Source organism: Moschus berezovskii, chromosome 19 (genome assembly GCF_049115385.1).
Source record: "Moschus berezovskii isolate FMDL1 chromosome 19, NW_MosBer_1.0, whole genome shotgun sequence".
In the NCBI taxonomy this organism is placed as follows: Eukaryota; Metazoa; Chordata; class Mammalia; order Artiodactyla; family Moschidae; genus Moschus; species Moschus berezovskii.
In genome coordinates, this window is record NC_142478.1 from 64,472,829 (window position 1) to 64,500,600 (window position 27,772).

Here is a 27,772-nt window from a genome sequence, read left to right on the forward strand (position 1 = left end):
ATAGAACTGTATGCTTCATATACATGCTGCTTGCTAGTGGTAAAGAACTCGCCTGCCAATGCAGGAGACATAAGAGACTCTGAGTTCAATCCCTGGGTTGGGAAGACACCCTGGAGGAGGGTATGGCAAGCCACTCCAGTATTCTTGCCTAAAAAATCCCATGGACAGAGGAGCCTGGCGAGCTACAGTCCAAAGGGTCGCAAAGAGTTGGACACGATTGAGCATGCATGCAACGCAGCTGATCACACAGCCGTGTCAGTGAAGCCCTGTCCCACCCATCCGGGAGGAGGTTTGACTAGCCATGGGGCACCAATAGTAGCAAATTCTTGGCCAAGAGACCGACGTCCTGTTCACTGCACCCCAATTTAGGTTGGGAGTTCAAGGCTCCTCCAGAAAGAGCAAAAACTGCCCCCTCCCTGCAGCCCCCTCCCTCTGAGAGGAAGGGGTGTGGATTCTCCAGTCCAGGGCTGGCAATGGAATGTTGTGTCATTGGTTGCTCAGGCGACCAAGGCCTGCTGTGTGGCTGCCTTCCGGGAGTACTGAGCATGCAAACCGTCCATCAGAAGCCCCCAGGGCCTCCTAGACTTGTGCAAAATTCCAGAAAGCAAGCAAGCCTGGGGCAACTGCAGGAGAATGGCAATGCCCTGGGAGGAATATTTCCAACTGGTTTTGGAAGAGAAGCTGTCTACGTGAGTGGTGTGCAGGGTGCACAAAGAGGCAGGCAAGACGGGTGGGCAGGAGTGGGTGGGTTGGCCCCTTCCTTCCCCCTGGATCCTGGCTTCTTCAGGCAGTTCTTAGTGCGGGTTTATGGCCCCACTTCCCAGAGGAAGACACTGAGGCTTGAAGGAAATGGCAATTTTCCCAAGGTCTCAGGGGTAGTTAGGGCAGAGCTGGGTCAATAATCCAGGTCTCTGATCTGTGCCTGAGCCCCACCTCTAGCTGATACCCAGTTGAGATGAAATCGTTTGACCCAAGGTGGGAAGGAATTACTCTCATACCCTCTCCCTGCAAACTATATTTTAGAGGAAGATTGGAGGAAGCTTGTCTGCCTTGTTCAGCACTGTGGCTGGAGGGGGTCCCAACTTCAGTATCATTTAATATATATATATATATTTTTGGCTGTGCGGCATGTGAGATCTTAGTTCCCCTACCAGGAATCTGCCTGCAGTGCTGGAGACCTGGGTTCAATCCCTGGGTCTGGAAGATCCCCTGGAGAAGGGCATGTCTACCCACTCCAGTATTCTTGCCCGGAGAATTCCATGGACGGAGGAGCCTGGTGGGCTCCAGTCCTTGGGGTCGCAAAGAGTCAGACACGACTGAGTGACTACAGCTTTCACTTTCACCAGGAATCAAACCTGTGCTTTCTGCAGTGGGAGTGTGGACTCTTTTTTAAGATTTATGTATTTAGTTATTCCTATTTTTTTGGCTGTGGTGGGTCTTTGTTGCTGCACGTGGGCTTTCTGTAGTTGAGGTGAGTGGGGGCTGCTCTTCGTTGCCGTGCGTGATCTTCTGATGGTGGTGGCTGGCTTCTCCTGTTGCGGAGCACAGGCTTTAGGAGTGCAGGCTTCAGTAGTTGCAGCTTGCAGGCTCAGTAGTTGTGGTGATTGGGCTTACCTGCTCCAGGGCATGTGGGATCTTCCCAAACCAGGGATCAAACCAGTGTCCCTTGCATTGCAAGGCATATTCTTAACCACTCAACCACCAGGGAAGCCCAAGTGTGGACTCTTAACTTAGGGAAGTCCCCCAACTTCAGTCTCAGGGTCAGTAAAACGGGAGGATTTCCCCTGGACCAGAGCTGGGCAAGCCAAGTGGAATGATAGCACATGCTTCCGACACAGCTGACCCTGTGGGGCTGGGTCCAGCCTCTCCTCTCTCCCAGGAGCCTGGCTCCAGATCTCAGTCTCCTTCTAGACCCTCCCCCGCAGAGATCAACCTGCAGCTCAGTCTCAACTTGGCCTTACGGAAGAGCTGACCTCCCTGCTCCCCACTCAGCCTGCCATCAGCAGCAACATCCTTCCAGTATCGAGGTTCCCCTTTGAACTCCTCTCTCACCGCCTCGTCACCCCATCTGCTCTGCTCTCCAGTGGTACCCAGAACCCACCACTCCTTACCTCTCTACAGAGCCACCCAGACCGGAATCACATCCTCCCCACATTATCCTGTGATCTGTCCCGGGTCCCCTGCAGCAGACCCTCCCCTCTTATTGGCCTTGCTCCCCAGAGCAGCCAGAGGGGTACCTCCTCTGCTCCAAACCCTCCCATGCTTCCCATCTCACTCAGAGTCAAAGCCAGGGACCCCCTTCGTTGCGGCCCACCGCAGTCTGACCCTCATAACTTCTCTGATGTCAATTCCCATCACTCTGCTCCTCCCTCCCTTCCCACCACACCAGCCTCTTGGGAGCTCCTTCTATATACCAAGGTCCTTCTCTTGGGGTCTGGCATTGACGATTCCCTCAGCCTAGAATCTGTTCCCTGCAGCATCCACATGGCTCACTCCCTCTTCCCCTTCAAGTCTCTGCTCAAATATCCCTTTCTCAGAGACTTTTCTATCTCCCTATTGAGAGATTTCCTTTAGTCTGCTGACTTTTTCATCTCAGTCCCTAACATGTCCCAAAATAGTTTATTTTTATTGTTATTTTGTTGGCTGCATCACACATCATGTCAGACCTTAGTTTTCAGATCATTAGTCAAACCTGTGCCCCATGCTGTGGAAGCCTGGAGTCTTAACCACTGAACTGCCACCAAAGTCCCTGAAAGTGTGAAAGTGTTAGTCGTTCAGTTGCGTCCACCTCTTTGTGACCCCACGGACTGTAGCAATCCAGACTCCTCTGTCCGTGGGGATTCTCCAGGCAAGAATACTGGAGTGGGTTGCCATGTTCTCCAGGGGATTTTCCAGACCCAGGGATCAAACCTGGGCCTTCCACCTCTCAGGCAGATTCTTTACCATCTGAACCACCAGGAAGCCAAGGGAAGTCCCTAGCACTGTTTGTTGTTTGTTAGCTTTCTTTTATGTGTTCCCTAGTGGGATGCCAGCTCCTGGAGACCAGGGATCCGTCTGTCTTGACCAAGGCTGCACCCCCTCAGTGCCAAGAACAGTGCTTGGCACAGAGTAGATTCTCCGGACAATTTGCTGAATGAGTAAAAAATTCCACAGCCAGGAGGTGGCTAATAGAGGCAGGTTAGGCACCACTGGAGAATCTGGGGGCCCTACCTCTTGCCTCCTTTACCCCCACTTCCTTTTGCCCCTCTAGGAAGATCCCAGAGCAGAACACGGACCACGTCCCCCCGGTCCTGCGTCTCTTGGAGAAGAGGCAGGAGCTGGTGGATGCAGACCGGGGCCTTCAGGCCCAGAAGGAGGTGAGCCACTCAATGGAGACCCTGAAACTTTTGGGGGACTCCAGACCCCTCCAAAAAAAGATGAGAAAGTGATGGAGCCAACTTATTACCACAAGGTCTGGGACAAGCCACTGTGCTGAGCCTAGCTTTCCTCATGTGTCAAATAGGGGTCAAAGGAGATCAGTGGTTGGTGCAAATCAATGTGCATTGAGCAGCTACTGTGTGCAGGTTATGCCCTGGGATACAGAAGTCTCACCACAGTCCCTGCCCTCATGGGCTCACAGCCTAGAAAAGAGAACTGTCCAGGTGACGACTGCTGTGAGGGAGGAAGCACTGAGCAGGGACAGCAGGAGCCCAGAAAAAGCCCCTGTTTCTACACAGGGGTGGTCACAGAGGACTTCCTGGAGAAAGTGATGTCTTAAGGATGGCTGAAGGGCAAGTCAGCTTCTCCAGCAAAGAGGGATAGGGTGAAAAGGGAGAAACAGAGGGGACAGCATATGCAAAGACAGGAAGGTGAGAACAAAACACAGGTGGGTGAGAGTCTGGAAAACAGTGTTGAGGCAGACAGGGTGAGATGAGGCCTGAAGGAAGAGCAAGGATGCTGACATGCAGGGGCTACTGATGGCTTCACCATGGGTAGCGGGGGGGCCACAGGTAGATATGAGCCAGGGTGCAGCAGCAAGATTAAGGGCAAAAGATGAGCAGAGTTACATATGAAAATGAAGGTGCTGGATGACTTGAAACCCCAAACACACACAGATACCCACTGCTTACCGGCCAGGTGTTCGAGATCACAAAGGCCTCCCTGAAACAGCGATGGGAACAGTTGGAACAGAAAGAGCAGGAGCTAAAGGGGTCATTCATCCGCTTTGAAAAGTTTTTGCAGGTATGTGGAGACTGGTGGGGGGAGGCAGGGCAGAGTTCACGAAGTCACAATCCTATAGGAGCCAGACAGATCACAGAAACTTAAAAAGTGGGTTTACCCAATTAAAAAGAATAAAATAAGACCATCTGCAGCAACATGGATGGTTGTCATACCTAGAGATTATCATACTTAGTGAAGTTAATCAGGCAGAAAAATATTGTATGATATCCCTTCTATGTGGAATCTAAAAAGAAATCACACAAATTAAATTACTTACCAAACAGAAAGACTCACAGACTTAAAGAATGAACTTATGGTTTCTGGGGAGGCAGGGCAGGGGGGCTGGTGGCGGGGAGGGGGCTGGTGGGGGGGGAGGGGGGGGCAGGGGGAAGGGGGGGCTGGAGGGAGGAGTTGGAAATGGGTGGGTAACAGATAGTTAGGGATCTTGGGATGGACATGTACACAGTGCTATATTTTAAATGGATAATCAACAAGGACCTACTGTATAGCACAGGGAAATTTGCTCAATGTTATGTGGCAGCCTGGATGGGAGGAGAGTTTGTGGGAGAATGGATACATGCATACTTTATGGCTGAGTTTTTTCCCTGTTTGCCTGAAACTATCACAACATTGTTAATGCTCTATACTCCAATACAAAATAAAAAGCTTTGTTTTGTTTTTTAAGTTGGCTTACCAATATAAAAGTGACCGGTGGGAAATACACACTGCCTGATTACTTTGCCCACAAAGGTCCGTCTAGTCAAGGCTATGGTTTTTCCAGTGGTCATGTATGGATGTGAGAGTTGGACTGTGAAGAAAGCTGATCACCGAAGAATTGATGCTTTTGAACTGTGGTGCTGGAGAAGACTCCTGAGAGTCCCTTGGACTGCAAGGAGATCCAACCTGTCCATTCTAAAGGAGATCGATCCTGGGTGTTCATTGGAAGGACTGATGCTAAAGCTGAAACTCCAATACTTTGGCCACCTCATGCGAAGAGTTGACTCACTGGAAAAGACTCTGATGCTGGGAAAGGTTGGGGCGGGAGGAGACGGGGACGACAGAGAATGAGATGGCTGGATGGCATCACCGACTTAATGGGTATGAGTTCGGGTGAACTCCGGGAGTTGGTGATGGACAGGGAGGCCTGGCAGTGCTGTGATTCATGGGGTCGCAAAGAGTCGGACACGACTGAACGACTGAACTGAACAGAAGCGTTTTAAAAAGCGTGGGAGAGGAGTGAGGGACCAAAAAGATTCTAGTTGAATTTGGCCCGCGGGCCATCTGTTTGCAACCCGTGACTCAGCGTGTGACTCTTGGGACGGAGTGGCTGCGGCGAGCTCTGCAGGCTCCCAAGTCTTGAGGGTCGTTGTTTTCTCTCCATCCCTCCTTCCCAGGACGCCGAGGCCCGGCGCAGCCGCGCACTGCGGAGAGCCGAGGAGGAGCGGCACCTGGCGGGCCGCCGGGAGGCGGAGGCGCTGAGGCTCCGGGCTCAACTGGCCGAGCTGCAGCGGGAGCGCGCGCGGCTGCAGCGCGGGCTGCAGCGTCTGGAGCCCTGCGCGCGCCTGCTGGGGCAAATGTTGGAGCTGTTGCCCGAGGTGAGCGCCCTGCAGGAGGTTTTGGGTTTCAGTGTCACGTGCAGCCCCGGGCGGCCTCAAGGACGGCTTTGGAAGTGTGCACTGCTGAAGCGTTGACTGTGTGTCAGGAGTCACCACTTACCGAGCACTAACTGTATGCCAGGAACACGCTCTGTTCTTGAATTCTCCCTAAGGTCTAGTGAAGTGAAAACCTTGCTGTCAACCCCATTTTACAGACGGTGTAACTGAGACTCAGAAAGATAACCTACTGAAGGTCACACAGGCAGGTGGGGGAGGGGGAATCCAGGAACTCGGTATTAGTTCAATGAAACAACGAATTAACATTAATCACAGGCAGTGAAACTTAGCTGGGTTTGACGGTAGAGATGGGGAGTGAAAGTCGCTCAGTCCTGACTCTTCGCGACCGCATGGACTATGCAGTCCAGGGAATTCTCCAAGCCAGAATTTTGGAGTGGGTAGCCTTTCCCTTCTCCAGGGGATCTTCCCAACCCAGGGATCGAATCCAGGTCTCCCGCATTGCAGGCGGATTCTTTACCAGTCGGGCCACAAGTGAAATCGAAGAATACTGGAGTGGGTTGCCTATCCCTTCTCCAGCGGATCTTCCCAACCCAGGAATCGAAACTGGGTGGGGAGGGGCGGGAGTAACTAACTCTTGGGTTGCAGGGATGTGTGATGCCCTCATTTCACAGTTGTGCTAAGGAGGCGCGGGGTTTGAGCGTGGGGAGGGGAGGGGGCCGCAGGCCCGGTGAGTACCCCCTCCCGACCCCATCCCAGTTCCAAGAGGTCCCCGAACTGGTGGCGCGCTTCGACGGGCTGGCGGACATGCAGGCGGCGCTGAGGCTCACGGAGCGCCAGCGGCTCGCGGAGCTGGAGGAGGCGCGCGCGCGGCTGCAGCGGCTGCGGAACTCCTGGCAGGACGAGCTGCTTCTGCAGGGCCAGCGGCGAGCGCATCTCCTGGAGCGACTGGAGTCGGCGCGGGAGCGCACGCTGCACTGGGTACTGAGGCTGGAGGAGGTGGGCGTCTGGGACCCCAGGCTCCCACCGACGCGAGGAGAGCTGGGGTTAAGAGATGAGCCAAGCCTACTTTTATGGGCAGTTTTCCTTGAGAGAGCCTACCGGGATCTGACTTGTGGGAAGCACAGGGGAATGGGGCTCCAGCCCTTTTCAGGCCGGCTCACACCTTAATTGGGCAGGGGGTGGGGTGTTCTCCAGGAATCCAAGTGGATTCAGATCCAGAACACCGCGGCTGAGAAGACCTTGCTCCTGGGGCGCACCAGGATGGCAGTACTCAATATGTACCAGCTAGTGTGTCAGCATCAGAGACGGCCACCCACCCTAGACATCGAGGACACCGAGGGGCAGCTGGAGCAGGTGAGGACCCCTCTGCAGGTCACCTCCAGCCCCCCAACCTAGGGAACATATGGTGCCTGCAATCCCACCTTCTCTGGGTAGAGCGTGACTCTCTGTGATCAGACCTAGCTGCATGGCCGCCTAGCCCCCTGCCTGGGAGCCTTGGATTGGTCTCAACTCTGCTGCTACAAGGACAGAAGGAAGTTGGACCATCTCTGGCTCTCAGCAGCCTCACTGTGTACTAGGCCAGGGTATATACTGATGGATACAACACGTTTATACCAAGAGTTCTTTTGTTTTAGGATCAAACAGTGCAAACAAGTGACAATATCCATAAAAGCAGGAGACGGAAACTCACTTTTAATTAGTCCCTGACCCGCTGGCTTCTGCATGGACAAGCCTTAGCTTCCCCTGGGGAGTGTGAAGACAGGGTTGTACAGTGGTTTCTCTTTCTGCACAATGGCATCACAAAGGTCATTGTGTCCAGGGATGCCTGGTTTTTCTGTTCACTGAGGTTTGTAAGGTGGTAGAACACGTGACCTGGTTTATACTGGAGGGAGGGGGTTTCTAACGTTGGACCTTCTGTTAGGATTCTAGTGGGTCCCCAAAACATAGCCCCTTTGAGAAGTGGAGGAAACAAAGTGCCCACCTTTGCCCCGGCCCATCTCACTCCCGTCCTGTACCCAGGGGCCAGGATTCCAACCAAATGCCAACCCCAGAGCCTACCTTAGCTGCCACATCCTGTCAGGCGGACTCATGTGTACACCACTGTTCTCTTAAGTGTGGCCCAGGTACCCCAAGGGACAAAAAGAGACTCTAGGAGGGACAGAGGCTCGGTGTGAAGTAACAGGCAAAAGCCAGTCCCTTTTCAACCAACTCTCTGATCTTTCCAGAAAGGTTCAGTGGGGTTGGGGGGCTGGGGACAATTATGCCTTTAACGCCCGTAAAACCCCTGGTCTCCAGGGCCTGGGACTCACATCTTTTGTGGGCAACTGCAGCTGCCAGAATTCAGTAACCTGGTTTCATTTTCATTTTGTTATTCTTCCAGTTACCCCCACTTATGACAAGGGGTAATTTAATCTCTTTCCACTTTTGGTGGAGACATAGTTTCCTTGTCAGATGTTTATTTCAGTAACAAAGGTGAAGGAAGAGCCCAAGGTAAGATTACCATCAGGTTCTAGGTCTGGGCAGTGGATCCATGGGTGTTCATTAAGCTCATATCAATAAACAGGTTAATTTAAACAGAATAAAGGAGAAGATGAGAGTAGGTCATACACTAATGAACATGACTGATCGAACTAAAAGGAAAAAAAAGAACTGATGTCAGTGAAAATAGTAACTCAACTATAATACAGGTGATAACCAGCTAGAAACTGAAAAGTGCCTGTGAATGAATTGCTTGGGAGGCTTTGACTGAGATGTTGGACTGAGGCTTAAAAAACCCAGAAGGGTTTAGGCCAGGTTCACTGCCCCTGGGGAGCCAACATCATTGCTGTCTACTAGAAGTCTCTATCTCCCACCCCTGCTTTGCATCCTCCGGGGTTTTGGGGGGTGGGGCCTGGACATTCAGGAGTTGGGATCTGACTCTGGCTGTGCTGGGACCCCAGGTGAAGTTGTCCATTCTGGACCTCTCCGCCATGCTGGCCGGACTCCGTCAGGCTGAGTCCACCGCGCCCACCTCCTAACCCTGACCCAGGTGAGCAGTGGGAGAGGGACCTCTCAAGGGACTCAGACCAAGGACAGGGAAACTGCACATTTCCTGTGGGGTGTGGGCTGAGTGGCTCTCACCAGAAAGATGGGAGGGCTGTGCCCGCTCAGATGGCAGTGGGGTGTACACAAGAGGCACACAGCAAGTACTAGGGAAATGTGAGCTACACGGGGGCCTCCAAGCCACATCCACCATGTGGCCTGGTACCTCCCTCCCAGGGCAGTGGGGGCATTTAAACCAGCTGATGTTTGTCAGGTTGAAACGGGGCTTGGCACAAAAGTTCTGGGAAATTCTAGATGAGAGTTTGGTAAGTAAAGTAAAATAAAGGACCAGCAAGAGGGTCACATGTGGACACCATTCCCAGGGCATCTGCTCACAAAGGTGCCTCCACTATGGACTGGCGCTGAGGGATGGCCAGTCTGAGAACCCAGCTACAAGACATGGCCCATGACCTTCCCAGGGCCCCTGGCAGGGGCTGAGGAGCACAGGGCTTGGAGGAAGGCAGAGGTCAGGACAGGTTTTGACCTCTGGGTATGTGGTGGACTCTTCGCAGCCAAGAGGAGCACTGTATGCTCTGATCCTTGACCCCACATCCCATCTGCCTCTCACCATCCAGTCCCAGCTGCAAGCCTGTCCTGGTGGGAGGAAGGGGACCCGAGGGCCAATTTCAAGGTCCTCAAACCACCCTCTGAGCCTGACTTTTCTCATCAGCAAAATGGAGACATCGGCAGAACCCACACAGGACCCACCCACACGCTCTCGGCTCATTGGCACTCCAGCTGGAATTCCAGCACCCTGGTCTGTCCCTTCCAACTCCTCAAGCAGACTGTGCTCCTGGTCCACTGGAGGTGCTCAATAAAGGTTTATTACATACATCACTGGGCCTCAGGCACTCAGGGCTCAAACCCATGGGGCCACCACCTCTGAATCTGGAACGCACGAAAAGCAGCAGCAGCTGAAGTGCCAGCTCAGGTTGTGGCCTACCTGGCAAACTCCTATGAACCCTTCAACACCCTACTCAAATGTGCCCTGTCTTAGGCAGAGGCAGCTGCTGCCCCTCTGTGGCTGTACGGCACTCCTTTGCATGGACCAAGGGAGCTCCCCCAGCGCCCAACTCAGGGCCAGGCACACAGCGGTACATGGGGAACGCTGCTGATGCCCACGCCTGGACCAACTGGAATTGCGGGGCTGTGTCACCTTCTTACATCCTCTTCCTCATCTTGCCCTTCTTGGAAGGGGTGCCCCGGCCAAAGGCGCCCTGCTGAAGCTCCTGGGCGCGGCGCCTGTTGCGGGCAGAGAGCTGCTTCAGGCCCCCACGCTGCAGGAAGCGCATCTTCTGGGCTCGGCGCCGCTGCTTTAGGATCTGCTGCTTGGTCTTGAGCTCTGAGCGCACGCGGCCCGTGGGGGTGCCAGGGGTGCGAGGCTGGGATATACCTGCTGGGACAGAGATGCCAGGAGCTCAGCTTTTGGGTCGACTCCCAATGTCTTCTCCTCCCAGAAGCCTCCCAGGTGTTCCCCTGTCCCCACTCCCATTCTGTGTTCAAGCCTCAACATGTGGCAGGTGGTAACTGCTGAATAAGGCTTAAGTCGTCTACTGTAATGGGCAACAGCATGGACCTTCTAGCCCAAACTGCTGGGTGCAAATCCCAGCTGTGATCTCATGGACAATGACATAACTTCTCTGTGCCTCAGTTTCTCCCCTGTGAATTATGAATAGCATCTACCTCCAAGGTCCCAGAGAGACGTAAATGAGTTATTATGTGTGCAGTGTTCAGAACAAGGCCTGGTCCACAGGAAGGCCTCCTAAGTGTAACTACAACAATTAGAAATCACTCAACAAAGGCTTTTCAGCATCTCCTCTAGGCTGGGCACTGGGGACCCAGGCAGGCTCCAATCCCTGTCTCTATGGACTGTACTGTCTAGGCTGTAGCTTAACCTTCTTCTGGCAAGAGAAAAATCAGAGGTTAGTGAGGAGAAGGGACTTGCCCATGGTCACCCACCAAAGTGGTGGCAGCAGGCAGGAGCAGTCAGGCGCCTGCCCCAGCCCACTCTCCCAGGTCTCTGGGAGGGCACTTTACCCCTTGCCCAGGGCTTCCCTGGTGGCTCAGAGGGTAAAGCATCTGCCTACAATCCGGGACAGCCAGGTTCGATCCCTGGGTGGGGAAGATCCCCTGGAGAAGGAAATGGCAACTCACTCCAGTACTCGTGCCTGGAAAATCCCATGGATGGAGAAGCCTGGTAGGCTACAGTCCATGGGGTCGCAGAGAGTCAGACACTACTGAGCGACTTCACTTTCACTTTTTCTTTACCCCTTGCCCACCTTAGTCTGCTACCCGCTGAAGGACCCAGGCCGCGCCAAGAGGACCAAGTACCCGAGTTGACCAAATGTGCTACTTGGCAGCCTGTGTTTTAAAGCGGACCTTTCCAGGGCTCTCACCTTGCCCTCGGCCGCGCTTCCCACCTCTTCGCTCTGGGCCGCGGCGGTCAAAAGTTCCTTCTTCTTCCGAGTCACGATCATCGATTTTCTGTTTCTGTTTCCACTTTTGGTAGCTGGGGGGCTGCATTAAGGAGGCTGCTTGCAGCAAGGAGACGCCCTTGGGGCTCCCGGGGTGTGACCATGCTCCCCTCCCCAACCAGGACACAGGCCTCACCTAAAAGGGGTTTGGTGCTTGAATCCGCTCGACCCCGCCCCCTCCCTAGCCCCCACCTATAGGAAGCTGGGGTGGTTGAGCTAGGCCACGCCCCTCTATGACCCCGCCCCCACCTACAGTGGCTGTGCTGATAGAAAGAGCTGGCCCCGCCCCCTCTGGTCCCGCCCTCCAGGATACAGGTCCCGCTTGTAGGAGCTGCTGATGTAGCGGCCACTCTCGGTCTTGATCTTTTTCTTGTCCTCTTGTCCCGACTGTCCCACAAACCGCTTCTTCTTCCGGTCCCTGTGGGAGGAATTGGGAGGTGTGCCGCGGAGGGAGGTGGACCGCTTCCCCTCCGGGCCTGTGTCCCTCTGACCCCTTCTCGGGTTGTTGGGAGGATTCAAGGAAAGCGGTATGCCCGCGTCTGGCATGCAGCAGGTGCTCCGTTAAGGCCTGTTCCCTGCCCTTCCTCACCATTCCCTGGCATCCCAGGCCTCCAAAAACAGTGGGGGAGGGGTCTGGGGATTAGTCTAATCTGGGAATCTGGGTCAGGGACACGGGCCCCCTGGGGTGTTCCCGACCCCCCACTTTACCACCTCCTGGCTCTGTGACCCTGAACTGAGTCACATCACTTCTCCAGAACCAGAGTTCAAATGGGCAAACAGGGTCATGAGCCCTGTCTAGAAAGACTAGCCCCCCAGAAGGGCAGATGGGGTCCAGACTCCTGTAGGGCATGACTACTTGGGGATTGGGGGGTGCGGGGTCATGATCTGTGCTCCACAGGATCCAGTGAGGGATGGGAGGTGACATAATTCCTGCTCTAGGGGATCAAACGGGAGTCAGGACAGTCAGGAGGTCACACGCCTGTTGTGGGGACCAAGTGGAGGGCAGGTGAGCATGGGAGGAGTGTGCCGGCTGGCTCACTCACCACTTGAGCTGCTGCCGACCCCTGGTCAGGCTCTGGGCTTCGTCTCCCATCAGGTCCAGCACTGCGCCAGCCACCTGCTGCTCAAAGGCGCCCCCATCCCCGCCGACACTCAGGCTGCAGAGGGAGGGTGGAGAGACACCCTGAGGTTGGGAGGGAGGCCCAGACGCCCACCCCACTCCACCCCTGCCAGGACCAGCAGCCACTCACCCCCGCTCGCTGTCAAAGTCCTTGGGCCGGTAGGGGATGAAGAACGCCTGGTCCCGCTGCCGGGCCTCCTCCCTCCGCCTCTTGGCTCCCTGGTGGGGTCCTGGCTGCTGCCGCTTCCGGCCGACAACTTCCGTGAAGACGTCCTGGCGGACAGAGGCCCAGCATCACCTGCAGCCCCCAGGGAGCAAACTGGCCTCCCCACCTGCCAGCCCAGCTGGGGTCTAGGGCCAGGAGCTTCCAGGACCCTGTGTCCTCATCAGCACCCAAGCACCAGCAGAGGCAGGACTGGTAGGGTGGGGGCGGGCAGGGTGCCGACCAGGGTGAGCCCCACCATGTGTCAGGCCCAGCTCAGGCCCCCAGTCACATGACCAAGGCAAAGCTCCCATCCCTCAGTGCGTGGCCTTGCTCTCTATGACATGGACTAGACCGGGGGTCTTCAAGTCTATTTTTTGCCTACTGGACCCTCTCTCCAAATCAAGCATTAGAAGAGCAGGCCCAGGGCCTTACCCACCAGGTGAGGACACCCTGGTTCCCCAGCCTTGCCTTTGGCCATGAAGGCCCAGTGCCTGACCCTGCCAGAGTCAAGCCTCTGCTGCTGCCAACTCGGCCCCTTCCCACCTGCCCAGACCCCAGGCTGAGACAGGCGATGATGACAATGACACGGCCACCTGGGCCTGTGGGAATCCTCCACGTGCCATCTTCAATCTGCCCAGTGGACCCAGGACTGGGTACTGCAGTCACGTGGCTGCAGTGCCCTCATCTACCAGATTCCAGAGATGAACTTTCCGGAGATTCACTTGGCAGCAAAAGCCAACCTGCGCTGACAAGAGGCTGTGACTGTCCCCTTGGCGTGGGGACCAGTGCAGTGCACTGTGGAAACCAAAGCATTTCACAGTGGTGACACCCCAGACCCTGCTGAGGGTGTGATGTTATCCACAGGGGACCCACTGTAAAGACTCTGAGTCCTGAAACACACCTAGCCCCCTGGACTTCAGGCAAGGGATGGTGGATGAGACCACAACCCCATCCCGTAGACAGGGAGGCTGGGGCTGGGTCACTGGTTTCCCCAAATGTCAGAGGTGGGACTGGAATCACTGCCTCCACCCCGAGCAATGGCTCAAAGCCCTGAGGTCAGCCCCGTGGGCTGCTGGGATTTGACCCTCCTTTCCCCCACCCCAGGCCAGACTCCAGGGCCCCCAGGGTGGGGCCTGCACCTCTACACTCTCTCCCGCCACCTCCTCCTTCTCCGGCTGCTCCTCCTGCGGTGCTGGGAGGCTCAGGGCTGGGCCCGGACCCTCCTGCCGCTCCTGCCGTCCCTGCTGGAAGCTGGCGATGGCTTTGCGGTCCTTCTCCCGCTTGGCACGCATCACCTGGCTGCTCAGGTCGCGGCTGGAGGCATTGATCTCAAAGATGGTCTGTAGCGGGGGGACACCCAAGGCCTTGACCCACTGGCCGCTTCATCCCCAACTCCAGCCTCCCCCTCTTGGTGAGCTCTCTCTGACATTCCTCCCAGGTCCCTTCCACTCACTCCTGGCTTTTCACAATTACAGAGGGAGGCCCAGAGAAGGCGAATAACCGGCCTAAGGTCACACAGCTGGGACACACCAGATCTGGGATTTCAACCCAAGTTCACTGGCTCCCAAACCAGTGCTTTTAACCATGCAGGTCTCCAGCTCCTTTTCTCTCGGAGCCAGCTGGCAGGCCTTACCTGCATTTGTGGGCATCTCCCATAGACAAAAGACACGGCAGGCATCCCAATGGGAGTCAGAAGATAAGAGCTATTGAAAGCCCGCTCCAATATGGACGTCCAAGGACATGTCACTACCCTCTATGAGCCCCAGTCTACCCATCTGTATGGAAGGCCTGGGAAACATGCCGTGAACCAGCAGGATGTCTCTGGAACAAGCAGAACCTTGGCTCTAGGGATGCTGACACAGCTAGAGCCGTGGATTGAGAGGATTCTCTGCTCGAGTCCCACTGGGGGGTCAGGCGCTCAGCCAGTCCCAGCCCCGCACTCACCGCTCGGGAGCGGTAGTTCCTGATGCTGTCCACCAGCCTGAGCCGCTGCAGCTCCTCCTGCTGGAAGCAAGAGCCTGGCAGGAGGGAGGGAGAGAGACGTGAGGTCCGGTAGGTTCTGAGGGGTCCACCGTCTCCACCCCACACCCACCTGGGACAGGAACTCACTGAAGAGGGGGTGTAGGCCCAGCCCGGCGAGGTCCAGCTCCTTGGCCCTCTTGATGGACTCGGGCGAGGGCGCCGGCCGTGAGCGCACATACTGTTGCTGGGCATTGTCGGCCACGCGGCTCAGGCCCCGCAGCTCCAGCGACGCCTCCAGGCTGGTCCGCAGGCCGCAGTCCTCGTCATCCACCACGCCCTGCGGCACCCGGCCCAGTACGCCGTCCCTGCCTTCCGTGCCTGCCGCCCGCCAGGAGCCCCGGTCAGAGGCTGTCCTCTGCCCGCAGCCCCTCCCCAGCCCCGCTCTGGGTCCTGAGTCACTAAAACTAGCCCCACAAGGGAAACCATCACTTGCCGAGTGGCTCTGCCTGTTTTTATAAATACAGGTTTATGGATCACACACCCCTCTACTCATGTCTGTGGCTAATTTCACACTACAAGGGCACACACTACAAGGAGCTGCTGAGCATCAGGTGACCTGCTGGGCCCAAGATGTATACTATCTGACTCTTCAAGTGGAAGTGGCAGTTGCTCAGTTGTGTCTGACTCTTTGCGACCCCATGGACTGTAGCCCACCAGGCTCCTCTGTCCATGGGATTCTCCAAGCAAGACTACTGGAGTGGGTTGCCATTCCTTTCTCCAGGGAATCTTCTTGACCCAGGGATGGAACCCAGGTCTCCTGCATTGCAGGCAGATTCTTCACTGCCTGAGCCACCAGGGAAGCCCATATGTGGCTCTTTATCTGCCTTTCAAATACAGACATCTTCCCCTGGGGTCAAATCCCAAGCCAGGACAGCAGGGCCCACCTCCACCCGCTGTCCACATCATGAACGCCAGGGGACCCAGTCCCGCCCCAACTTCTACTCACCTGTGGGCTCCTCAGGGGGACGGGCAAGGGTCAGAGCACGGCCCAGGAACAGGTGTAGGTCCAGCAGGTAGGGGACCTCGTCGGGGGCCACCAAGGAGTAGGCCGTGCCACTTCGGCCGGCCCGGGCCACGCGACCTGCAGGGGAAAGTGGTCAGATGGGGACAAAGGCAAAGGACCCCAGAGCCCAGCACGAGTCCCACGTGCCCAGCCCTAAGGGTGGAGCCACGCCATGGCCCCACCTTACTGAGCAATGACCCATGTATGAAGCGGGTAGGGCAGTGAGAGTCACTGGGGCTACCTGCCTGAGAGAGAGCCCACACGGTGCTCTGGGATGTCAGCAGAAAAAGACGCAAGAGACACTTCCCTGGCGGTCCAATGGTTAAGAATCCATCTTAAGATGCAGAGGACATGGGTGCGATCCCTGGTCAGAGAACTAAAATCCCACATGCCACAGAGTAACTAAGCCCGTGAGCCGCAACAAAAGATCCCGTGTGATGCTGTGAAGACCCTGGGTGCCACAACTGAGACCCGATGCAACCAAATAAATAATCAATAAAATTTAAAACAAGATAGAGGCAAGACACTGCTTTTCATCGGTATCAGAGGTCTTCAAGCATCCCCACTATGGGTGATTTTTCCCAGAGAAATAACCCAGGGTGCAAAGATTCAACCGCAGGGTCCCCATTCCCTCTGTCTGGAAGAGCAGCAAACCAGAAATCACTTAAAAGCCGTCAGGACAGAGCGTCAGTTCGTTAGCTGATGACCACCCGAGGTGGGTACCACACAGCTGAGGAAAGGGGCTGCGCACTGCAGTCTGTGGCCAAATCCAGCCCCAGTCTAACTGTGTAAATAAAGTTTTATCGGCACACAGCTGTGTTCCTCCATTTACATATCGTCTGAGACGGCTTTCAGGCTACCAGGGCTGAATCTGTAACAGACTACATAGCTCCAGAGCCTAAAATATTTACCATCTGGCCCTTTACAGAAACAGTTTGCCGACCCCTGTCACAGAATGGAGTTTAGATGATGAATGAAAAACATGCATGATGTACACAGAGGTAAGAAGAAGGTTACAGATAAGAACAGCCAGTGTGTGGACTTCCCTGGTGGTCCAGTGGCTAAGACTCTGCACTCCCAATGCCGGGGGCCTGGGTTCAATCCCTGGCCAGGGAACTAGATCCCATGTACCACGACTCAAAGTTCACGAACCACAACTCAAGATTCCACATGCCACAACCAAGACCCAGCGCAGCAAAAGTAAGTAAATAAAATGTCTGTTGTTTTTTTTTTTAAAAAGGAACATCCAGTGTGATTCTATTTTTGTGTTAACTAAATCCATGGAGAACATGATACTTTGGCTTGTTTCTGTATCTTGCAAAAACCACATGTCACCATGTTTGCAAGATTTCATTTGTGGTGGTCTGATTCACACTGCTGGTCATATAGCACATGAAAGATTCCCTCTGGGGGCTCTGAGATGCCTCAAGGGACACGCGGGGCCAGCCCTCCCACAGCAACGGAATCAAGGGTATAGTATGCAGCCGCCAATGGGGAGACGAGGCTGGAGACCCAGGTGGAGGCTCCCTTGCACCCCAGAGGTCCACCCATGGGCAGCCCACCACGGGCAGCCAGAATCTACCCATATAACAACGTTCAATTATATGCAAGACAACTGAAAGAAACCAGCCCACCACTTGCTCCTCTCACATGAACTTACTTAACTTACTTGTTTTATAAATATAACACACATATTTATGAGTTAAAAGAAGAAAAGAGGAAGTAGGCTGATGGCTACCAGGGGCTGGAGAAGGGGAAGGAGTTAGATTAATGGGTACAGGGTTTCAGTTTGTTAAGACAAAGATGCTCTAGATAAAGAAGGTGGGTGACGGTTACACAACAATGTGACTGTACTTGATGCCACTGAACTTGCAGCTGAAAGTGCTTAACATGATCACTGTATGTTTATGCATATTTCACCATAATTTAAAAAAAAGAATCCCAGACACCCCACTTTGCTACCTGTGTGACACCTGGCTAGTTCTGAACCTCCCTACCTTGGTTTCCTCATCTGTAAAATGGGGCCAGTGTAGCTGCTACCCACTGCACGGGTTGTTGTGAAGACAAAAAAGAGCAAGCAGAACAGCTGGACCAGCACCTCACACGATGAGCACCTGTGGCTGTCTCTCACCATTGGGGTTGGGGATTTCCAGGAGGGGAAAGTCCTGCCTTCCAGGTGTTCTGCTCCATTTTCAAATTTTCCTTCAACATGTGGGAGTGAGTTGGCCTGGGTGGGCTGGGGCCTGACAGGCTGCCTGGATAAAGTAGGGAGTCAGGAGACCCTGTCCGCAGTTGATGGAGCAGGAGGCAGATGGGTCAGGCTGCTGTGCAAAGGTTACATAGGTCCCCAGGAGTTTTAGGGGGAAGACTGTAGGGAAGAGGGGTCACATCATCAAGGACTCTGAAGGCAAAGAGAAGCAGAGGACTGGGGAGCCCAGAAAACGCGGGAGCATCACCTCCTTAAGAGTCTGAAGCTGCCTGACAGATCCGCTCCCCAGAGAATCTGATTTATCGGTCCCCTCCTTGGGCCTTGGTTCCCCACCAGTAGTGGCAGGAGTCGAGTCCTGCGCCCTTAGTCCTTGCCGGGACTTGGCGCCCCCGCTGGGGTCCGGTCCTGCCGTGGGCTCCTTACCCACACGGTGCAGGAAGAGCTTGCCCTTGGCGGGGAAGCTGTAGTTGATGACGTTGTCCAGCAGCGGGATGTCCAGGCCCCGGGCGGCCAGGTCAGTCACGATGAGGGCCGAGCACTTGCCGTGCGTGAACCTGGCCAGGTTAATCTTGCGGGCCGTCTGGTCCAGGGCGCTGTAGATGTGGGCGCAGCTCACCCCCTGGGTTGCCAGCAGCTGCTCAGAGTGAAGACCGGAGGGAGGGAGAGGGGTTAGACACGGTGACAAGACCACGGGCTCTGGAGGCGGGGACCCTCAGTTTGAACCCCGGTTCAGCTGGGTGACCTCGGTTTGGTATCTTCATCAGTATAAGTGGGACTCATATCACCTCTCACCTCTTCAAGGCTGTTTGAGTGTCAAAAAAAGATGACACGTGCAAAGAGGTCTCCCTCAGGGAGGCTGCAAGTGCTACTGCAAGACACACGTCTCATCCTGAGTCACTAACAGGCTATGTGACCTTTCCCAAGTTTCCTAACCTCTCTGTGCCTTCACTTTCTTCTGCAGAATGGGGAGAGTAAGTTTCCTCTCTGTAATTTTGTTAAGAGGATTAAATGAGCTAATACACACACAGTGCTGAGAACAGGGCCCCACAACACAGGAAGCACCGTGAAAGCGGTAACTGCTCTTTAAAAATGATGATTTTGGTTTTATTCATCAGTGACTCCAGCAGCCATACAGAGGAAGCACCGTTAAATGTGTGTCATGTGAGTGAAACTCAGATAACGGACCCCAGGTGTGGCTGACCCGAGGTGGCTGCACTGACTCAGGAGGGGCCTGGGCAGCCTTGGGGGCTAGAGGACTCCCTCCCCAGGAGGGTGACAGGTGGACACGTGCAGAAAAGTTCATCAAGCTGCTCACATAAGATTTGGGCACTTTATACAGCTTACAGCATGCAGGTTATTTCTCAATTTAAAAAAGAAAAACACAGGGGATACTAAAAACCTACAGAAAAATGATGGGACTTAGTCGTGTCTGACTCTGCAACCCCATGGACTGTATAGCCCACCAGGCTCTTCAGTCCATGGAATTCTCCAGGCAAGAATATTGGAGTGGGTTGCCTTTTCCTTCTCCAGAAGTTTTTCGTAACATCTTCAAAGAATAAAAAAAATGGACAGAGCGCTGGCCAGGCCCAAGTCCTGCTCTGGTGCTGCTCTCTGGTGGCCGAATCCGGAACTGCAGCTCCGAGCTGGCGCTGGAGTAGGTGTTGGTCCCCAGGACAGGAGGGAGGGGATGGGGGCGTCCCTGCTCACCTCGCTGAGATACTCCGCGTGGTGCTTGGTGGCCACAAACACGACCGTCTGGTCCTGGGGCCGCACCACGCTGCGCAGCAGATGGAGCAGCACCGCGGCTTTGGAATCCTCCCGCACCAGGAAGAAGGAGGTCTGTGGAGAGATGGGTTACTTGGGTTGGCTCGCAGGGGAAGGGGGTCGGGGGTATCATGGCCCCGCGGGCCGGGGGAGGGGCACGGGTGGAGCCTCACCTTGAGCTGCTCATTGAGTTTAGAGTCCACGTCTAACCGGATGAGCACGGGCTCCGTCAGGCCTGTGGTGGGCAATGGAGGAGGATGGATGCAGAGTTGCTGAGAATCAAGACCGCCCACCCCCACCACCCTCCAGGTACTGAAGAGTTTCCCAGCCCCCAGCCCCACTCCTGCGGCCCCCTCACCAGCTCGGGCGAACTCCACCAGCAGCTTGGGCAGCGTGGCAGAGAACAGGACAGTCTGGTGGCTCCCGGGGAGGCGGCCGATGATTTCCTGGAGCTGCTCAGCGAAGCCCATTTCAAAGAGCCTGGGAGGTCAGAGGGCAGAGGGTAGGGCAGGGTCAGGAGAGGGGCTTCCATTCCAGTGAGTTCCAAACCTGTCATCCTGCCCTCATTGCTCTCTGTCACCTGGACAGATGCTTCTGTAACGTTGTCACTTTTTCTCTATTTGACAACCTTATCCTAAGCAGTCATGACCTTGGTACGTTGAGTCTGGTCTGTTATGCTTTGTTTTGTTTTGGCTGCACTGTGCGGCATCCAGGATCTTGGTTCCCCGAACAGGGACCAAACCCATGCTCCCTGAATTAGGAGTGCAGAGTCTTAACCACTGGTCCACAGGAGGTCCTTGTTGTTTCCGACAAATTCAAATAAATGATACCAGCCCTCACTCTGGGTCAGGCATGGTTTTATATAAATAAAACTTCCCCTGTGAGGTGCGTGCTACTTTATCCCCACTTTGTAATTGAGGCAGGCCACCAAGGCCAAAGGGCCCTCAGGGATTTGCCAAAGTTCACAGAGCTGGGATCAGCTCCCACCCCTGTCTAGTTCCAGTCTGTGCTCAGCTACTTTCTATCTTTGAAACCATGTGTTTGTTGTTTTACTATTCTTTTCAATATTCCTAATGGCTAGATGGCATCACCGACTCGATGGACATGAGTTTGAGTGAACTCCGGGAGTTGGTGATGGACAGGGAGGCCTGGCATGCTGTGATTCATGGGGTCGCAAAGAGTCGGACACGACTGAGCAACTGAATTGAACTGAACTGAACTGAATATGAAAGGAGAACTCTTGGTCCAGGGAGCCCATCAGCTCTCACATGACCTGCAGTCTGTGGCCCACTTTGGAAACACTGCTTCAATCTGGGCTGTGTAGGTCTCTCCTGGCAGAGCCCTCCCTCCTGGCCAACCCTGACACAAGTACCCGGGGATGCCCCTGCAGCCTCACCTGTCGGCCTCATCAAATACCACGTACTCCACACTCTGCAGCTTCAGGTTCATCTCCACAGCCACGTGCACCAAGCGCCCAGGGGTAGCGATGATTCTGGAAGTAGTTGTGCCGGGAAGGTCAACCGGGGCCAGGGTCACCAGCATAGCCCTCCTCTCACTCCCCAGGCCATCGGGGAAGGGACCCTAGAGCCTCATCCTCAACCCACAAACTCACATGTCTGGATTTTCGTGCAAGGCTGCAAATTGGTCTTCCATCCTAGGAAGAAGAGGGGGTGTCCATCAGCTTGATCGAATAGGTTCCTTTTGTCTCTCTCCCTTCCCATCTCCAAATGCCTAGATGAGTCCCACACCTTGATCCCAGGCTTGGCAATGGGGAAAAGCTATTGATGAGATGCTAGGCAAAACCACTGCCGGAACAAGGGCTATAAGTTCAAACATATAAAAGGACTGATAACAACAAAGTTCTACAACGAGGACTCAACCATAGAATCCATCTCATTCACTCAGTTCAGATCGAAACAAAACCGCCTTTGACCCACAGCGCCACCTAGCAACTAACCCTGGAACTCCCAGCTCCACCTGGTGCAGGTTTGCTGGATCTCTACGTCCTTGAATCAAACCGTTTCAGCATATATCCCTAACTTTAGTTCTCCTCTGAAAACACCTCGGGACACCTGTAGGAGCCTGGAGGCAGAATTCTGGGCCAGGTCCAGCTTATGGAGGTATTTCTGACGACCACAGCAATAGAGATAATAAATATAACGTCGGCAAAAGAGCACTGAGAAGCAAAACACTCTCTCAGTGAGAATCAAGAGTGACTGGTGACAGGGACATCCTGAGAGAAAAAACAAGGGGCTGCCCTTTGAGGGAGAAAATGTGGGACAGGGACAGGGACTCTAATCTTAGCTCTACTTCCAGACCACCGTGTGGCTCTCTGGGCCCATCACTTCCTCAGTTGGCTCCAAATCAAGCATATTAAAACATATACAACTAAGCAAGCCATTTGGGTGACCCTGGTGCTTCCAGCTCTCCTTTAGGAACACCAGAACCTGCGTCTGAGTTGTGTGGCAAGTTTCTTTCGGTATTTTACTGTGTTTCCCCTTGCTGGTATTTCAGGAACGTGCGGAGACATTGCTGTTATTAACAAGCAGCACGGGGCTCTGTCCATCTGATGGGGAGGGGGGGCCACCATGCAGGGCACCGAGGCGGCTCTTACTTGTCCCCACCCAGGATCAGGGCAGTCCTGAGGCCAGTGAACTTGCCGAGCTGCGGAGAGACAGAGAGAGACTGAGAGCCGGTGATGGCAGCTGAGGCTTCCCTGGTGGTAAAGAGTCCCCTGCCAGTGCAGGAGACGAGGGTTTGATCCCTGATCAGGGGAGATACCCTGGAGAAGGAGATGGCTACCCGCTCCAGTATTTTCGCCTGCGACATTCCACGGACAGAGGAGCCTGGCGGGCTACAGTCCATGGGGTCGCAAAGAGTCGGACACGACTGAGCATGAGTAAGGATGGGAGCTGACCCCGCCCACTGAGGCCTCGCTGACTGGTCCCAGCTCAGTCGAGCCACCCTGTCCCCCCGCCCGGACACACCTCCTTGGTGAACTTCATGGTCTGCAGGGCCAGCTCTCGGGTGGGTGAGAGGATGAGGGCGCGGGCCCCAGTCTGGGCGCTGTGGGTCTTGAGCCGCTCGAACATGGGGATGAGGAAGCAGGCGGTCTTGCCGCTGCCCGTCCGGGCCATGGCCACCACGTCCTTGCCGTCCAGGATCATCGGGATGGTCTGCAGGGGAACGAGCGGGGCAGGGAGGGGTCAGTTCATGCACCCACGGACCACGTGATCCGGAGCGTCAAGTCCGAGCGGAGAACTGGGGCATCTCGGCGGAAGGGGCGGGGCCTGTCTCCCGGACCTGACCCCACTCTTGTTAAAAGCCTGTGCGCACAGCTCCAGGGATGAGCGGCCCGTTACCCCCGACCCTTTCGACCTTTGGGACACCTCTCTTCCGGTTAAGCCAGGCTCCACCTCCCCGTCTGGTCCTCCTTCTCAGGACCCCAGAGAAACGCTGTCTCCCTCTTGGCTAAATGTCTGAGGACAACTATCATGAGACGACAGTGGGTGATGATGGGGTGTCTGTGAGCTGTCGGGGCAGGGACTGAGCAGGGAGCAGCTTAAGTGGCAAAGAGGCCCCGAGTCGAGCATCTGCCCTGCTGGGCCTGACTTTTCTCCACTTGTGAATGGGCAAGCTCATGGGGCTTCGGCCAGAGTAAGAGCGGACAACAGATGTGATGGCTGGGACAAGGGGCGAATGTCAAGAGGCCAGATGGACGGGTCAGGTTGGCATCCCCTCCTCCAGACCCGCAACAGCGTCCCTGCCCCGTACCTTCCTCTGGATGGGTGTCGGCACCTTGTAACCCTTCTTCATGATGCCTTTGAAGACCGGGTAGCTCAAGCCTGGGAAAGACACAGGAATGGCCAGGGGGCTAGAGAAGCCCCTATGACATATGGCTGAAAACTACACGGGACAAATGACTGTCTCATCAACAAATAAACAGCAAGAAAAAAAAAAAAGAAAAGCAATAGAACAAAGCTGATGGATTAACAGAGACTGAGAAGACAAGTTTGCTGATTGTGGGGTATGAGCTGCATTTGGATTCTGACATGAACACTCAATGCCGTGGGCTTCCCTTGTGGCTCAGACAGTAAAGAATCTGCCTGCAATGAAATAGATCTGGGTTTGATCCCTGGGTCTGGAAGATGCCCTGGAGGAGAGCATGGCTACCCACTCCAGTGTCCTCACCTGGAGATTCCCATGGACAGAGGAGCCTGGTGGGCTACAGTCCATGGGATCACAAAGAGTCAGACATGACTAAGCAACCAATACATATATATGTACATACATAATGCCATAAGACACTGGGGGTCTGAACAATGACGGGGCCTAGGATGACATTGAGGAACTGGGCTGTTTTAGGTGGAGGGGGTCCTGCATCTCTTGGAGGCAGGTAGGAAGTATTTAGGAACAGGAGGAGATGACTTGTTTCTTCTTGTTTCTTTGCCGAGTTCTCTATCTGGGTGACTGTCTTTTTCTTAGTGATTTATAAAAGCTCTTTATATATTAAGGTTATTAGCTCTTTTGTCCCACAGTTGCAAACACATTCCAGTATAGCATTTACTTTATGCAACAAGTTGACTCACTGGAAAAGAGTCTGATGCTCGGAGGGATTGGGGGTGGGAGGAGACAGGGACGACAGAGAATGAGATGGCTGGATGGCATCACCAACTCGATGGACATGAGTTGCTGGCGTGCTGTGATTCATGGGGTCGCAAAGAGTCGGACATGACTGAGCGACTGAACTGAACTGAACTGATAGTGTTTTTTGGCTTTACCATATGTCTAATTACCATTCAACCCCCAGATATCTTTGCCTGTTCCTGCAACAGCATCACTCAGAGTCTTGCCCTAACTGTTCTCTCATTCTGTCAGGCCCGCTGCCCCCATAAGAAGGCTGTGACTGGCTTGGAGATTATCTGCTGCCTTCATCCACCCAAGCCTACCACAGTGCAGAGTCTGGAACAGATCATGGAGGCCACGATGGCCCCCTGCAGCTCCCCCCACCCAAGTTCCCAGATGCCTGGCTCACCCACCCATGGACTGGAAGCCTCCTGATTTCTTCTTCTTCTTGTTCTGAGCTCGCACCATCTCCCGCGTGTCTGGCTCCACGTCCGAGGTGCATTCCGAGGTAGGGAAAGTGGGTAGGGGTCTGCCAGGTCCCAGCTGGGAGGGAGCAACAGAGAGGCAGCACCATTCCAGGTACAGTCAGACCACTGAGGGCAGGGAAGGGGGCTGTCCTGCTGCGAGGCCCCTCCCACTTGCCCTCATTCAAGGCGTTGATGCTCCTGTGAGATCACATGACTTTTCTGCTAAAGGGCTCTCCTTTGACTGGAGGAAGACAGGGCAGCGGGTCTGAGAGTAGGCTCTGCAGACAGACTGCCTGTGTTTCAGTCTCAACTCTGTCACTTGCAGCTGTGAGACCTCAGGCCAGGGACTTCCTCGCCTAGAGCCTGTGTTCCCCAATCATGAAAATGGGGATGAAAAGAGCATATGCTTTACAGGGTATTGAGAAGACTACATGGGTGTGTGTAAAGCTTAGGACAGTGCCCAGGTGGTGGTACCATCATCATTATCATCCAGACCAGTTATTCAGAGCCCTCAAAACTTTGGGAAGCCAATCGAAACATCTATTATGAATGAGGTACCAGACTTTTCCAGTTTGTCTTGCACCCCTCTCCCTCACCCCCTTTCTGATCCATCACCCCTCCCCAGATCTGGTCTTTCCCATTCCTGGCTTCCTCTCTCTGCCACCCACTTGTTCTAGCACAGCTAAATCATACCCAGACACCTCCTCTGGGGAGCCTTCTTGGACTACAGTATTGTCTTCTTTCTCTCAGAAATAACATTTATAAAAACACTAATTCATAATAAAGGTTAAAAGTTATATGGCACATACTATAAGCCAGGTGTTGTGCTGAGCATTCATATAAATTAATTCACTCCTCACAACAACACTGTCAAGCAGCTATTATTACTTAGTCTCTTTTACAGAGAAGGAAACTGACACACAGAAAGGTGAAGTGACCTGGCAAAGTCACACAGCCAGTAAGGGATATGAACCCTGGCTTCAGAGACTATATTCCTTCCTATGTGCTCCTCTGTGGTCCAGCACAACCCTCTAGGTCAGAGCTGCACCTGTCTTGTGCAATCCCGGAGATGAGAATGGTTTTTAAATTTTAAAAGATTGTAACAAAATCAATGGAGCAGGCAACGGCAAGCCACTCCAGTACTCTTGCCTAGAATATCCCATGGATGGAGGAGCCTGGTAGGCTGCAGTCTGTGGGGTCGCTAAGGGTCGGACACAACTGAGCGACTTCACTTTCACTTTTCATTTTCACACACTGGAGAAGGAAATGGCAACCCACTCCAGTGTTCTTGCCTGGAGAATCCCAGGGACCAGGGGGCCTGATGGGCTTCCGTCTGTGGGGTCACACAGAGTCGGACACGACTGAAGTGACTTAGCAGCAGCAGCAACAAAATCAAAGAAGACAGTTATATGACCTTATATGACCCTGCAAAGCCTAAACTATTTACCATTTGGTCCTTTACAGGGCAAGTTTGCCAACCTAGCCCTGCTCTAGACACATGATAACAAAGTGCCTGTAACACACTGGTGCCCCAGCAATATTTACTGAAGAGCAGAATGTCTGAACACTGTCATTTCCTCCTTTCCACAGTGTTTGAGGCACACAGAGTCAACTACTTTCTATGCGTGCAGAAGTTGAGACACACACAGAGAGATGAAGCAATTTCTCCCACGTGTACTCCCACAGCCAGTACAAGGTGTTGAACACATGGCTGTGCCTTGGTCCCTAGTTATAGAGTACCTACTGTGTGAGGTTGAGATGGAATAAGGTCCCCATCTGGTCCCTACTTCTGAGGAGCGAGAGGGCTCTCTTCATATAAACGTCCACTCATTCATCTTTTATACCCAGAGTCTTCTCTGTGCCAGACATCCGCGAAGCACAAGTGTCAGAAACAACAGGCTACAGCTCTTTTGCTCCCTTGGGGCTCACACCTGCCTCCCCCCTCCCCATCTGCATAGACTTGGCACTCAGAAGTGGAAATAGCACAGGGCCTGGAACCATACAGTCCTGGATTTGAATCCTAGCTCTCCCACTCACATGCTATGAGGTCTTGGTCAAGTCCTTCACCCTTCCGGCTTCTGTTTCCTTCTCTGGAAAATGAGGATAAGTACTTAGCTCGCAGGGTTGATGTGGGGATTAAATGACAAGGCTTACAAAGAGTTTTAGCACGGAGCCTGCACATAGTAAGTGATCAACAGAAGCGAGTTTAACTTATTATTAGTTTCCCAGAGGTTTGGGGGCGTCGCTGTCTCAAAGCCACGAGGTGCAGCCTTCTCCTAATTCGTCCTCCCAAGAACCCCCAAACTCTCCAAAGTCCAATGTTCAGCACCCGCACTTTTCATTGGGCGAATGGAAACCAGGATCCGCCCTCCCTGGCCAGGAAGAAGCCAATGAGAAGCGCTGAACCAAGAGTCATCCAGGAAGGCCCGCAGGCCCCCAGTTTACCCAGCACGGAGGCTTCGGACTTCTGGACCCCGGGTGTGGAGGGTCCTGAGACACGTGCTCAGGCCGGAGGTCCTGCCCTGCCCCCCCCGGCCAGCCGCTCTCTCCCCATCCTCAGCCGTGCCCGCTCCCCAGCTGGGGGAACTGCCGGGCGCTGCGCGGAGCCGGGGCTCGGGCTCCGCCGTGTAGCCCAGCCCTGCGCTCCCTACCTTCTGGGCCCGGGCGTCATCTTCTGCCTGGATCTCAAACTCGCCGTCCTCCGAGTCGCTGCTGCGGGACTGGGACGCCGCACCCCGGCGCTTCCGGAGCCCCTTCTTCTTCTTCCACTGGGCCATGGCAGCTCCGGACCGCGGTGCGGCCGCCGGGCGCTTGCCGGCAGCCATGCGGGCCCCAGCGCCGGGAAACGGGAGGGGGCGGAGCCCGTGGGGACATACCAACAGCACGGCGGGGGCTGGGGGGACGCCCCCACGCAGCCCCGGCTGTGTTCCCGCTCCTTCTGCTGCCTCCGGAGGCTTGATCCACATGCACGCACACACTCCCCTCGCT

At 54.6% G+C, this 27,772-nt stretch overlaps 2 protein-coding genes across 5 annotated transcripts; one reads left to right on the forward strand and one right to left on the reverse strand.

The window, feature by feature from the left end:
• Positions 1 to 516: 516 nt before the first annotated feature.
• Positions 517 to 9,691, forward strand: CFAP73 (cilia and flagella associated protein 73). Of its 3 annotated transcripts, XM_055404482.2 has the most exons (8): positions 517 to 689; positions 3,251 to 3,356; positions 4,117 to 4,221; positions 5,595 to 5,795; positions 6,570 to 6,791; positions 7,008 to 7,166; positions 8,753 to 8,841; positions 9,565 to 9,691. In XM_055404482.2, the coding sequence occupies exons 1-7, from the start codon at positions 634 to 636 to the stop codon at positions 8,828 to 8,830; spliced, it is 927 nt and encodes a 308-aa protein (XP_055260457.2). In that variant the 5' UTR covers positions 517 to 633; the 3' UTR covers positions 8,831 to 8,841; positions 9,565 to 9,691. The 3 variants fall into 3 exon arrangements, 2 of the variants coding, with proteins under 2 accessions (XP_055260457.2, XP_055260458.2); XR_016035356.1 differs by lacking the exon at positions 9,565 to 9,691 and having other exon boundaries at positions 6,989 to 7,166; XM_055404483.2 differs by lacking the exon at positions 4,117 to 4,221.
• Positions 7,490 to 27,651, reverse strand: DDX54 (DEAD-box helicase 54). Of its 2 annotated transcripts, none has more exons than XM_055404480.2 (20): positions 27,436 to 27,651; positions 24,731 to 24,860; positions 23,466 to 23,536; positions 22,679 to 22,867; positions 22,306 to 22,355; positions 21,304 to 21,345; positions 21,088 to 21,183; positions 20,050 to 20,171; positions 19,865 to 19,926; positions 19,635 to 19,766; positions 18,351 to 18,561; positions 15,662 to 15,796; positions 14,803 to 15,033; positions 14,638 to 14,711; positions 13,833 to 14,033; positions 12,619 to 12,761; positions 12,412 to 12,525; positions 11,682 to 11,786; positions 11,291 to 11,403; positions 7,490 to 10,290 (listed from the first exon to the last, which is right to left on the reverse strand). In XM_055404480.2, exons 1-20 carry the CDS (start codon positions 27,607 to 27,609, stop codon positions 10,055 to 10,057), a joined length of 2,631 nt encoding a protein of 876 aa, XP_055260455.2. In that variant the 5' UTR covers positions 27,610 to 27,651; the 3' UTR covers positions 7,490 to 10,054. The 2 variants fall into 2 exon arrangements, with proteins under 2 accessions (XP_055260455.2, XP_055260456.2); XM_055404481.2 differs by having other exon boundaries at positions 7,490 to 10,287; positions 27,436 to 27,650.
• Positions 27,652 to 27,772: the final 121 nt, after the last annotated feature.

Excerpts from the sequence above, each read along its gene's own strand:
- CFAP73 (XM_055404482.2), top strand. The coding sequence starts at position 634 with ATGGCAATGCCCTGGGAGGAATATTTCCAACTGGTTTTGGAAGAGAAG. Across the intron at positions 3,357-4,116 it reads GCCTTCAGGCCCAGAAGGAG|GTGTTCGAGATCACAAAGGC; the intron begins GTGAGCCACTCA and ends CTTACCGGCCAG. Across the intron at positions 6,792-7,007 it reads GGGAGCGCACGCTGCACTGG|GAATCCAAGTGGATTCAGAT; the intron begins GTACTGAGGCTG and ends GGTGTTCTCCAG.
- DDX54 (XM_055404480.2), bottom strand. The coding sequence starts at position 27,609 with ATGGCTGCCGGCAAGCGCCCGGCGGCCGCACCGCGGTCCGGAGCTGCC. Across the intron at positions 19,927-20,049 it reads GGTGGAGTTCGCCCGAGCTG|GCCTGACGGAGCCCGTGCTC; the intron begins GTGAGGGGGCCG and ends TGCCCACCACAG. Across the intron at positions 11,404-11,681 it reads AGCTCCTACAAGCGGGACCT|CTACCAAAAGTGGAAACAGA; the intron begins GTATCCTGGAGG and ends GCAGCCCCCCAG.